We start from the raw sequence: 12,892 nt of genomic DNA, 5'->3' as shown, positions 1-12,892 counted from the left end.
GAAACAAAGTATTCATTGAGGACCTACCCTAATCCTTCCAATAAAAGAATGTTTCCATTTTTATCCCTGATGGTCCTAACTCAAGCTAATCATCCTCTGGTTCTTCACATAAAGTACATGTAGAATGAGCTGATGTTTTCCTTAATCTTACTCACCAAGGCCTTCTCATGTCCTTTTCTGGCTCTCCAAAATCCAGTCTTAATCTCCTCCTGGCTACCTTATAATTCTTCAAGCCCAAAATTTCAGTTTCTGGTCTGATGTTAATTGCACTGCAGATCCAGTTTGTCTGTGTTAAGTTACAATGACAGGTATGTCAATTGCCCTGACAAAGAATCTTCTGTCTCAACGATTCAATAATTCAGTGACATTGTACTAATCTGTGCCCTTCATCTGTGCAGTTGACTAAATGTCACAACTATCTCAGTGTGTTTTAACCAAGATGAGTTCAGCGATTTCAATTTACCGGCATTTCAGGCGTTGTATGCAAATATTGAAAGAGTCATGAGGCAAACTTAACCTCAACTATATAGAACTATATACATTGTACATTGTGCTTATGTTAATTATCCCTAGAAAATATCACCCATTATCTTAATTCTCCGAATACAAAACATTAAATTTAAGCTGAAATTTTTAAAACCCGCTAAAATTCCCCACAGCCATTGTGCAGATTTGGCTGAGGACCCACTGCTCTTCATTCGTTAAATAGTTCATTTATTAAATGAACAAACACAGGACCATCTACTGACAACAAATTGTTTTTTAGAAATACAATTTATTTTAATTTCTTAAATACATTTGAGGAATGTTCAACAAATTCATTCACATATAACAAAAGTCCAGCTTTGATGGATAATAAACTGAATCCAGTCAGTAAAAGTTCCCTCGAGACAAAATATTTCCATCCACATATAAAGTTTATTCTTACTTAAAACTTTTATTTCATCCAGTGATTATCAGACTATTAGCAGCACTATCTTCTAAAATGTAGATATTTTACAGAAAAATTACATCAGTGGAGAATATACTTCAACAGATTTTAGATAGATTCTAAAATCTGACACTTTACAAAGAAAACACTATATTTTCATGAAAATATCAACTGTAAAAAACATTGCAGTAAAAAGGCACAAGGTGATTTCAGACATTTTTACTGTTATTTCTATAGAAGAATGTTTCATTCAAATTAGAACACATTTGGTCCAATGTACTTCCATCAGTACATCACCATTTCCGAACAGAATTTAAGCAGGAAAGGGGAAGGTAGGAGTGGGAATTGCTGTACACAATCTCATGGGTCCTCCTGCTTTAATTTCAGGGATGGCAGAGAGCACAGTCCACCACCCATCACTGGCTTCCCTTGCGGACTGAGATCATTTTAACTCTGTAGTCATGGAGATTAATCCACCATCTTAGTTTAATACCACCATTATCTCCCAACCCGGTAGCTAATATTAAGTTTTAGCAAATGACTCCAGACTCATTTACACTTTTCCACAAGGTCACAGGTCCAGAATCTACTTTAATTATCATAAATTGCACAAGAACCCTATGATTTGCACAAAATGTAACACAAACATCAGATGGTGTCCTCAAATGCAAACAGGTCGTGTGTCCAGGTAAAAAAATGTCCTCTGACAGGGAGGAACTCCAAGATCACTCTCAGAAGACAATGAAGAGGACACTGGAATGAACCACTGGATGGTGATATCACAGAGTCAACACCCAGGGCTGTGCTTCCATCATTCCCCATCGGATGATCCAGAGATGGAATTGATTCCTTCATTTTGCAGTTTCAGTTTTTTGATTTGTGTTGTTTCCCACCTGTAAAATAAGTGAATAACTTGTATCATTACCCACAGAATTTCAGCATATAGCATCTCAAGCAACAGAATTAAAAGAGTTTTCAAACTGACTTTCTACAAAAAGATGCCTTGGAAACTTGCTCATACCTCATTGCAAAAGGTATAAACCAAAATGCATTGTACTCTGTTCAAGTTCATTTCTAACTTCTCACAAAGTTACACCATGCAGGTGTATAATGTACCATTGCTAACTTCCCTGGCAACAACAGTTCATTATCTACTGTGTTGATCTGAGTTGGATCACATCCTGGCACCCATTTACCATCCTATCATCTCTTTACAAGGAAAAAATCTAGAGCAGGACTTCCCACCTTTTTTTATACTGTGGACAACGTGTTGTGAACCCCTGTTCTAGAGAGTGAACACCATCATTAATCAAGGGATCCATGGACCCCATGTTGGGAACCCCTGTTCTCGAGAGTAAACACTGTCTGTAGCTCCAACACCAAGATGCTGGAGACCATCCAGGACAAAACATTCTCTGCAACTGGCACCCCAATAATTTATTCACTCAACGGCCCCTATTCTATGGCTGCAACCAATGGTGAAAATCATCATTTAATATTTTATTCTAAACATCACTGGTTAGACGATAAATCATTCTTCATTCATTAATCTCAGCTAGAGTTAAAGGGTTTGATAAACTGCACCAGACATCAGTTCTGCAATTAATAGCTTTATGGTGACCCAATCTCTACTTCCTGGTCCCTACCACAGTTCCAAGGAACATTAATAATGTGAGAGGCTCAGCTCTGACAGCAAACATGGCGAATGAGTTTGCTGTCATTCCAGGTTACGGTTGGAATGACAGTGAGGAGCAGACAGCTCCCTCCACTATGAAGGGCCAGAGTCACACAGCAAAAACAATTCTTTACATCTACGTTACTTAGCAGCTTAAGAGTAAAATTTTGACAAGCACCAAACACTGACCTTTCATGGCTGTTATGAGAGCCTGCAACCACCTGGCATCAGGATCCACACACACTTTCGTCTCATTTTTCAGGGTGATACTGCGAAAAAACAGTATCATTCAAAATTTAATTCACAGAAACAGTTTGTCTTCTCTTGAGGTGCACAGTTTATGAAATAAACATCAGTAAAGGAATGAAGTTAAAGTTGATAATCTGGCTGCTTTACTCACATTAGCTCTGCTCTGTCACAGTGGGATCCACTGGGAATGTATTTCAAGCTCCTGATGGACGTCGGATGAATAATATCAAAGCTGGTCTGAATGCAATGGCACCGTCCTTGTGCTCCTGGGATCGGAACACCTGAGGAAAGATTATATTCACTCAGATTTCATTGTTGCTTCAAGGAGAACAAAGCCTGTAAAACTTGCTGATACTCCACCAGTGTTTTTGCTTCATCAAAGCATCACCAGACAGGAGCTTGCACATCTCACTATCAAATGTTGCAGGAAAGCTGCATGAATTAATCTTATATACATTTGATGCTGATGCAATTTACAGTTACAGATATTTAAATATTTCTCACTTTCATTCCTTTCTACATTGTAAACAATACAAGAACCACAAAATATATACATCACTTGATTAAAACTCCAGTTCAGATATCTCAACGTACCCTGTGCAGCAATGGCACACAGAAGGAGGATGACGATGGTCACAGTGGCTGTTCTGTCCATCTTCCACTTTGTACAGCAGACGGATCTTCTGTTCAATGCAGCTGCTCTCTGCTGAATCAAGACATGCTGAAACCATTCAGTGAGCTTCTATTTATTGGGACACTCTTCTCCAATTTGCATAATCTCATGCAGGGAACTCTGCCAAACACTGACATCCTGAAGCAGGGGATTTCCTGCTCCCAGCTCAGATCTACTTTCACTTCTGTAGCTTTACATTTCAGCATGTGTGTGCTTCAGAGCTGTAATAGGATTATCTACCAATATAGCTGTTGATTCTGTTGGACTAATTTGAAGATTGATTTGTTTATTTTCAGGAAGAAATAAATAATTCACTTTTAGCAAAGTTAATGGTGCAAATGAACCAATTGTTTGCTTTCTAGCTTTCAAATTCCAGTTCTGGGCCTTATTCTCACAGGATTGGAAAGTCTGCAGTTCAGGAGAGCATGCTCACTACAAGATGGAGTTTATACCTGCGATTTCCGGGAAATTGCTCTCCCATTCAAAATCTTCATGTTGCAGCATGTCTCCCAGCTCTTTAATGTTGCAGGTTTGGAAAATACATAAATATTTCCAACATTGGATATAATCCACACTTTGTCTGAAGAATCAGCATGTTGCTGCATTGGACCCAGACCAGACCCAAACTTATCCATCCTCAGTGTTCACATTTTAAAAGTTTGCTCTGCCGGCCTCATTCAGTTGCCACACAGCAAACGTGCATTGCCTCATCCCCTCCCCAAGTCTGCAAATCCCAGAGCATGCTCCACACTACAGAACTTATTTACCTACAGTATGCCCTCCTCTTCCAGAATCTCTTTGCCACCAAACTCTGCCTGAAGCCTCTTATACAATGTTTTCATCCAGGCTTTATTTCAGAATCAGCCAGGATAATTCAGATTGTGATCCAAAGAAAAATGCAGATATCAGTCAACACACATAAGAGTTGCTAGTGAACGCAGCAGGCCAGGCAGCATCTCTAGGAACAGGGACAGTCGACGTTTCGGGCCGAGACCCTTTGTCAGGAAAGAAGAGCTAGTAAGAGATTTGAAAGTGGGATGGGGAGGGGGAGATCCAAAATGATAGGAGAAGACAGGAGGGGGAGGGATGGAGCCAAGAGCTGGATAGGTGATTGGCAAAAGGGATATGAGAGGATCATGGGACAGGAGGCCCAGGGAGAAGGAAAAGGGGGAGGGGGGGACACCCAGAGGATGGGCAAGGGGTATAGTCAGAGGGACAGAGGGAGAAAAAGGAGAGAGAGAAAAAGAATGTGTGTATATAAATAAATAACGGATGGGGTACGAGGCAGAGGTGGGGCATTAGCGGAAGTTTGAGAAGTCAATGTTCATGCCATCAGGTTGGAGGCTACCCAGACGGAATATAACCTCCAACCTGAGTCTTCATCTTTACAGTAGAGGAGGACGTTGATAGATATATCAGAATGGGAATGGGACGTGGAGTTAAAATGTGTGGCCACTGGGAGTTCACCAATATATAGAAAGCCACATCAGGAGCACTGGACGTAGTATATCACCCCAACCAACTCGCAGATGAAGTGTTGTCGACTGTATCTCTTCCTAGAGATGCTGCCTGGCCTGCTGCATTCACCAGCAATTTTTATGTGTTGCTTGAAATTCCAGCATCTGCAGGTTTCCTTGTGTTTGTGTAGATATCAGTGTTCTTATTTTTCTCCGACTCCATCCCTGCATACCTCAGCACTGAGATTGAAGTTTTCAGGGATCCCAAATCATACTCAGTTCACAGATATGTTTATTGTGATGCTGAAGCTGCTGTTTTTCAGCTCCAGGGGTCTTAAGGATATGCTTATGTAAACATTCAGGATACGCAGTCTTTACTGTATAGAATAATGTCTAGTCCTCAAGCCATTCTATACCTGATGACAACTACGTTACTATATTCTCAAAAGCACACAGAAAACACTGGAGGAACTCAGCAATTCAGGTAGCCTTATGCAGATGTGAACTTTTAGGACTTATAGAATAGTGCATGTTCTCTTAAACACGCTATATCCTTTGATAACTACCGTTGATTAGGCTTCTGAACTCCCTGCAGCATTGTATTTGCTGTGTCACTGGATAATCTGTACTGTACCCTACAATATTTAATTTACTGTACTTTGTTTATTTATGCACAATTAATTTGTAGATTTAATTCTTATTTTCTTAGTTATTTTGTGTTATGTGTACTACTGTGCTTTACACGCTGGTCCGGACAAACGTTGTCTCCTTTGGCAGTATACATGTACATAGTTAAAGGTGGATAAATTTAACTTGGCTTCACTTGACTTGATAACCCTGATGTTTATTCAACCTATTAAATGTCAATAAGATCAAAATCCACCTGTCAGTGTTTAACCAGGAATTCAAAATAGAAAATTATAGCTAGATTGTTTCAATATGCTTCTCACCATAAAATATCTCATCATTAAGGAAATACAAAAATCAGGTTTTCTGGAAATAACCTTTACTTTTCCAATGTTGCTCTTTATATTGTGACATTTTGCACTCTGACTTTAGACAAAAAATTTAGTAATCTACTGTAAATCTCCAAGTAAGGAAGGAAGAGATGACTTTATAAGTTCTTATAATGTCATAAAAATTGCTGAAATTTTGCATCTCTTGTGTCTTCATGGAATTTTTAAAGCAAAGGCAGAGCTTAACATGTTAGATGGCTACACAGGGTATGATAATTCCAGTGTTTATCAATTCTTTCACACTCTCGGATCGATCTGCATCCATCTGATATTGTTTGTCCTTCATCAACTTGAATCAGGACGCCTTTGCTCAACCATGGATGATCTTTAAAAGGTGAATTCATGTTTACTTTGTTGGTCACACAAGAATAGACAGCATTCTGATCTGGCCACAAGTCTGGATAATTGACCAATTGACCAATCTTTTATTCATCAAAATATTTCCGAAAAAGAGAAAAGGACAATAATCTGATGAGTAATGAGCCAATGAAAATATACATTGTATCAGAGAGTGACATTCATATGTTATTATTTTGTCATTGATAGAATTGGCATCAGACGTCTGGAATAAAAGAACATTTATAACGAAGATTATTTTTATAAAGTCGTAAGAATATGCAGAGAAAATTTTATATTACACTTCTCCATCTTTGAAGTCTTCACCTGATTCACCAGCTAAACCAACATCTCAGTATTCAATGCCAAATATACTCAAACTCAATTAAACTTTTAAACCAAAAGTTTTATAGTCAATTATTCCCTGGAATTTATTTAACACTTCCCCAATATCTCTGCCGGTCCCATACACAAGTGATAGGATACTGTATTCTGTGCATAGATTGGATTTATATGCAAGCAAAAACATTTGGTGCACTGTGTGGAACTGGTGTGCAGTAAAAAGTCACTGGTGATGGTTTAAGGCTTTTCCAGGAATATTTGTTCATTGTTCTCATTGTCCAAGAGTGACAAAACATCAGCTTCAGGGCTTTCTGGAGCTGGTTCAGTTTTCAGCTTCCAGATTTGTGAATTGTGGAGCCTGGAGCCGTGTTGACTCCTCCCCCTGGGGAAAGTACAAACATGAGGGAAATTCAGAACTGCAGCACAGATTGCAGCCACTGTTTGTAAGACCATGTGATCTCCAGGAAGTCAGCTTGTTTGACACTTCATGAGCAGTGGCGGCGCCAGAAATTTTTTCTTGCTGGTGCTACAGAGGGGCTGAATGATTCAGTGATGGTGCTGAGCGATGCACTGTATAGTAATATGTATTCGCAAGGCCAGACGTGTAGCGTTAAAAAGTCAGTTTCAAGCATTATGTGCCTACTATAAATGCCTCTGTTGATTCACAAGCAACAGCAATTGATAGATCTAATATAGAAGTGAACTGTTACAGCGTCAACAGCATCGGAGACAACCTGCTACATGGAGCATAAACAAAAAAAAATAAACAGAACATCCGAGCAACAGCGGACAACGTGAATCATGCACCAATCCCACAATCAGCATCAAATGCATGCTTTTCAACTGAAAAACACAACATGAACCCACTGATATTCGCATTACATAGACAGCAATGCCAAAAGATACACCGTTATTAAAGTCAAATAACGCAAACAACAGATGCAAGGCTTTACCAGGAGTTGGACAAATCATACTCTGACTATGCAATACCTCAATTAATTCGGCTATTGAATTTAAAACAAAAATCAACAGAATCACCGCTTGGAAGTCTAAGCAAAACCAGTAGGCTTAATAGCAGTAAATGTAATATTTTAGGATTTGCAGGAAACATAAGGACTATAGGTATCCACCACAAAATAATAATAATAATCAGCATTAGCTTTGGCCCAAATTTTTTTTAAAATTAACTGCACTTACCATTGATGTTTTCAGAGAAGCACAATCCGTCTGTTGTTGTGATTGGTGACGAAAGCATCAATGATTTTCTGGATGTCAAGTGCTTTGGTCCTCCGGCTGTTTATGGCCAACAGAGACAAGTTGCTGTTCCGAGCATCGCCGCTGCTATTCCTTAATTAGTTTTTGACGCATCTGAGGCAAGAGAAATTCCATTGGCATGAGGCAGATTTAACAGGTAGAGTCAGTGATATGCAGATTAGTTTGTATAAATCTATAAATGCATCGCGGTAGGGTCTCATTAGAGCTAGAAATTCCACTGTGTCATTCACTGTCTGTCCTTGCTTTTGTTTTATTTCTAGCAGAAGCCGAACCTGATGTAGCTCTGCAGTCAGGTTCACTTCAGTCACTCCATAGTATTGGGCCATTGGCCAAAGACAATCCTTGTCCAGGAAGAACTTGTGTTTGGGACTCAATGCTGAGACTCCAGTCAGAACACTCCCAGTCTCAACTGAGAACCGTCTTTTCACTTCAGTCAGAAGTCTGTCTATAACCGGATAGAAACAGTGGTTGTGAAGGTCATTAGAGGATGTGACAGGTGTGTATTCAGTTTGGACCTCAACAACAAAATCATGTAGACGGCGGGGTGGCTGGGCCTGTCTCCTTTCATGTGGTCTGCTCTGTATACCGGCCTTGACGCACAGGTCCCTAGCTCTTGTCTCCCCGTTTTGCTGAGAGTGCACCGATAACAGACTGAGCCAAGTCCACAACGGATGAAAGCACCACACTAGGAGATTATAGCTGGTCTGACATGAACTTGGTGACTCGGAATAAATCCTCAAACAGAGTGAGAAGTAAAGCAAACTGCTCATCAATCAGTCCATTTACAGCTCTGGCCTCCGTTTTCCTCCGTACATTTGGTTGACCCATAATATCCTGCAGTGTAGCTAGAATGGCAGGGAGTGATTTCCTTATAGGCCACAAAGCTGTATACTGCCATGCCCAGCATGTATCTGACATTTTCTTCAACTCCACGGGCTGTGCAGTTGATTCCAGTTCTCTCTGTTTCTTCATGAAAAGATCGTGGGCAACAGAGTTTGAAAAGAAGTTGTAAAGCAGCTGCACAGTTTCAAAAAACTCATCTGCTTGTGGTACGGTGCTCACAACATCCACTAAAACAAGGTTAAGTCTGTGAGTATGGCAGTGTATATACAATGCCTGCGGGACCTCTTTCCTGAACCTCTCTTGTACCACTTCATTGCACCCGGACATCACTGCCGCCCCATCATAACACTGACCTATACACGCGTTCTTATCAATAACAAACTGGGTGAGTGTCTGTTCAATGCTTTTAAGAAGCGACTCTGCGTCCAACCCTTCTGCTGGAGTGAAGTGCAAGAATTCTTCAAGCACTGTTTCATAGAAACATAGAAAATAGGTGCAGGAGTAGGCCATTCGGCCCTTCGAGCCTGCACCGCCATTTATTATGATCATGGCTGATCATCCAACTCAGAACCCAGCCTTCCCTCCATACCCCCTGACCCCTGTAGCCACAAGGGCCATATCTAACTTCCTTTTAAACATAGCTAATGAACTGGCCTCAACAGTTTGCTGTGGCAGAGAATTCCACAGATTCACCACTCTCTGTGTGAAGAAGTTTTTCCTAATCTCGGTCCTAAAAGGCTTCCCCTCTATCCTCAAACTGTGACCCCTCGTTCTGGACCTCCCCAACATCGGGAACAATCTTCCTGCATCTAGCCTGTCCAATCCCTTTAGGATCTTATACGTTTCAATCAGATCCCCCCTCAATCTTCTAAATTCCAACGAGTACAAGCCCAGTTCATCCAGTCTTTCTTCATATGAAAGACCTGCCATCCCAGGAATCAATCTGGTGAACCTTCTTTGTACTCCCTCTATGGCAAAGATGTCTTTCCTCAGATTAGGGGACCAAAACTGCACACAATACTCCAGGTGTGGTCTCACCAAGGCCTTGTACAACTGCAGTAGTACCTCCCTGCTCCTGTACTCGAATCCTCTCGCTATAAATGCCAGCATACCATTCGCCTTTTTCACCGCCTGCTGTACCTGCATGCCCACTTTCAATGACTGGTGTATAATGACACCCAGGTCTCGTTGCACCTCCCCTTTTCCTAATCGGCCACCATTCAGATAATAATCTGTTTTCCTATTTTTGCCACCAAAGTGGATAACTTCACATTTATCCACATTAAATTGCATCTGCCATGAGTTTGCCCACTCACCCAACCTATCCAAGTCACCCTGCATCCTCTTAGCATCCTCCTCACTGCTAACACTGCCACCCAGCTTCGTGTCATCCGCAAACTTGGAGATGCTGCATTTAATTCCCTCATCCAAGTCATTAATATATATTGTAAACAACTGGGGTCCCAGCACTGAGCCTTGCGGTACCCCACTAGTCACCGCCTGCCATTCTGAAAAGGTCCCGTTTATTCCCACTCTTTGCTTCCTGTCTGCTAACCAATTCTCCACCCACACCAATATTTGCTCCTTTTTACTCAAGTCTTTACTTTCATCCACCATGTTGGCAAAATATCCAGCCTCCTTGATTTCTGCACCTATTTGATATCTGACCATATCTGCCATAGTACCCATAATTTCATTCTGGATATCGTGATGGGTGTTTTTTGCATTTCCAGGATTGTCCTCTATTTTTTTTAGCTGCAGTCTTATCAAACTTCCCAATTACACTGAGCAACTCATCAAGGTTTCCCCTATTGCCAGATCCATCATCCTCCCGGTGTCCTCGCTGGGCAATGCCTTAGCACGCAGTATAGCATAGAGACTCAACCACTGTTCTCATATACTCACGATTTTCTTGGACAATCTTTGCATGTCCTTTATCAAGCATATTTCCCAATCTTGAACCATCTTGTTTTATCAATCTGAATTCGGACCCATGCCTCTGTAGCAAACTTATGAGCTGCACTTACATGGTGGGTTTTGAAAGCTGTTGTAGCTTTCCGCCGGTTGCGGTAACCGGTGACAGTGAAGGTAGACTCAGAATGGAAACCATATCCTCCACACAGGAAATGCCTGCATGCAAAGCAGAATGTAGCATCTTTTGAGATTGAATACTCCAGCCAGGAGTACAGGTCAAACAGCCACGAATAAAACTCCTTTGCTGATAGCCAAACTGTTGTGAAGGGTACTTTTTCAATGCTGGCCGACGGGGTCCTTCCTCAGGCTGCTGGCTAACATTGCTAACAGTATTATCATCTGCACTAAAAGCAGCTTCATCCAAGTTCTCTTCCGAATCCCACTCCATTTCTTGTTCCTCTATTTCGCCCACACACTCCTTCATTGAACTGCTGTCGTCCTCATCCCCACTTACTTCTTTCTGCGTGTCACTTTCAATTAAGACATGCTCAGGCTGAGACAGCACTGATTCCTCTGGATGAAATGGATTGATTTTTAGTCAGAAAATGATCTATCAATCTCTCGCGTGAGTGCGAGTGAGTGACATCACCACCTTAAGTGATCTTAGATCAGCTTAACTGATCTGAGGACAGCAACGGCAAGGCATTGACAATGAACGAATAAGCAGAAGTGTAGAGTGGATCTGACCGAGTTTATGACTTTATTGCTGTGTGGGTGCTATGGTAATTGGGGGTGCTGTTTCACTAGATCAACTGGAGAAACAAGCTGTAGTCAAAACTATACAGAGAAAGCAAAACAGCTGCAGCTAATTTCTTGGTGGTGCTATGCTGGTGCTATTGCAATTTCTGCTGGGGCTATAGCCCCAGCTAGCACCACCTTAGAGCCACCCCTGTTCATGAGGTTCTATATATCAAAGTCATCACTTGCTCCTGTTTACTTATCATTGGAAATATATCACAACAAACAAAAAAACTATTCCCAGATCAGCCATCTTACAAAGACATTGGAGTAAACAGAAGCAATCTGTTCTGAATGTGTATAATAATTTTTATTGTTCTCTGTCAACAAAGATAATGAGTTCCACGGGAGGTACAAGGCCAGGAGCCAACTTCTACTGCACTGGTAAAATGAATTGTTAATATATTAAATTCACCCATATCAGTAGTTTACGAAAATCAACAAATTAATCAGCACATCTAAAATTCATCACAGAGGCACGTGTTTTTTTTTAGAAAACCACTATATTCCTACACCACAATGTTGTTGCATTGGTCCCAGACCTAGAATCATTCTTACTTCTGATCCATCTCAGAGTTCAGATTTTAAATGTTTGCTCTGCCATCCTCACTCAGTTGCAACAGAGCAAACAAGTATTGCGTCAGCCCCCAGTGTCTGCAAATCCCAGAGCATGCTCCAAACTACAAAACTCATTTTCCCTACAGTATGCTCTCCTCTTCCAGGGTCTTATCATAGTCTGTGTGTACATAAAGCTTCAAGAATCTCAGTCTTTGCTGTATATCCTAGTATATAATAGTCCCCCAGCCATTCTATATCTGATGTCAACTACATTACTATATTCTTAAAAGCATATTCAAAATAGTAGAAGAACTCAGCAAGTCAGGGAGACTTGTGTGTCTGGTCTTTTAATTATGCCTTCCTCCTCCATAATCTCTTTAGCACCAAACACTGGTTGAAGCCTCTTATACAATGTTGTCATCCAGGTTTCATTTCAGAATAATCCAGGATAATTCAGATTGTGATGGAAGAAAAATATGCAGATATTAGTGTCCCTTCTAATTCCTCTGACGCCATCCCTGAGCACTTCAGCACTGAGGTTAAACATCTGGAGGTTCCTGAATCACAGTCAGTTCCCAGATGTTCAAAGTGATGAGCTTGAAGCTGGCATTTGTCTGTACCAGGGCTTTATCAGAGGTTGCGTGTATGTAAACCTTCAGGGCTCTCAGTTTTTCCTGTATAGAATAGCGTCCAGTTCCCTGGCCATTCGATATCTGATCTCAACTACAATACTATTTTCTTAAAAACACATACAAAATACTGGAGGAACACAGCAGGTGAAGCACCCTTGTGAGTAATTGAACCTCTGGACTCGTAGGACAGTGT

At 40.9% G+C, this 12,892-nt stretch overlaps 1 protein-coding gene across 1 annotated transcript; it reads right to left on the bottom strand.

Moving 5' to 3' along the window:
• Window positions 1-849: 849 nt before the first annotated feature.
• LOC134343493 (interleukin-8-like) lies at window positions 850-3,555 on the bottom strand. Its single transcript, XM_063042212.1, has 4 exons — window positions 3,450-3,555; window positions 3,007-3,136; window positions 2,796-2,875; window positions 850-1,824 (listed from the first exon to the last, which is right to left on the bottom strand). Exons 1-4 carry the CDS (start codon window positions 3,508-3,510, stop codon window positions 1,796-1,798), a joined length of 300 nt encoding a protein of 99 aa, XP_062898282.1. The 5' UTR covers window positions 3,511-3,555; the 3' UTR covers window positions 850-1,795.
• Window positions 3,556-12,892: the final 9,337 nt, after the last annotated feature.

This window comes from Mobula hypostoma, chromosome 3, assembly GCF_963921235.1.
Source record: "Mobula hypostoma chromosome 3, sMobHyp1.1, whole genome shotgun sequence".
Classification (NCBI taxonomy): domain Eukaryota; kingdom Metazoa; phylum Chordata; class Chondrichthyes; order Myliobatiformes; family Myliobatidae; genus Mobula; species Mobula hypostoma.
The sequence above is the reverse complement of the archived record's forward strand: the minus strand, read 5'-3'. Positions and strand labels throughout refer to the sequence as shown.

Coding starts and splice junctions, on each gene's coding strand:
- LOC134343493 (XM_063042212.1), bottom strand. CDS start 3,510: ATGGACAGAACAGCCACTGTGACCATCGTCATCCTCCTTCTGTGTGCC. Junction 3,137..3,449: donor GTGTGCCATTGCTGCACAGG/GTACGTTGAGAT, acceptor ATCTTTCCTCAG/GTGTTCCGATCCCAGGAGCA. Junction 2,876..3,006: donor TGTGACAGAGCAGAGCTAAT/GTGAGTAAAGCA, acceptor GTTTTTTCGCAG/TATCACCCTGAAAAATGAGA.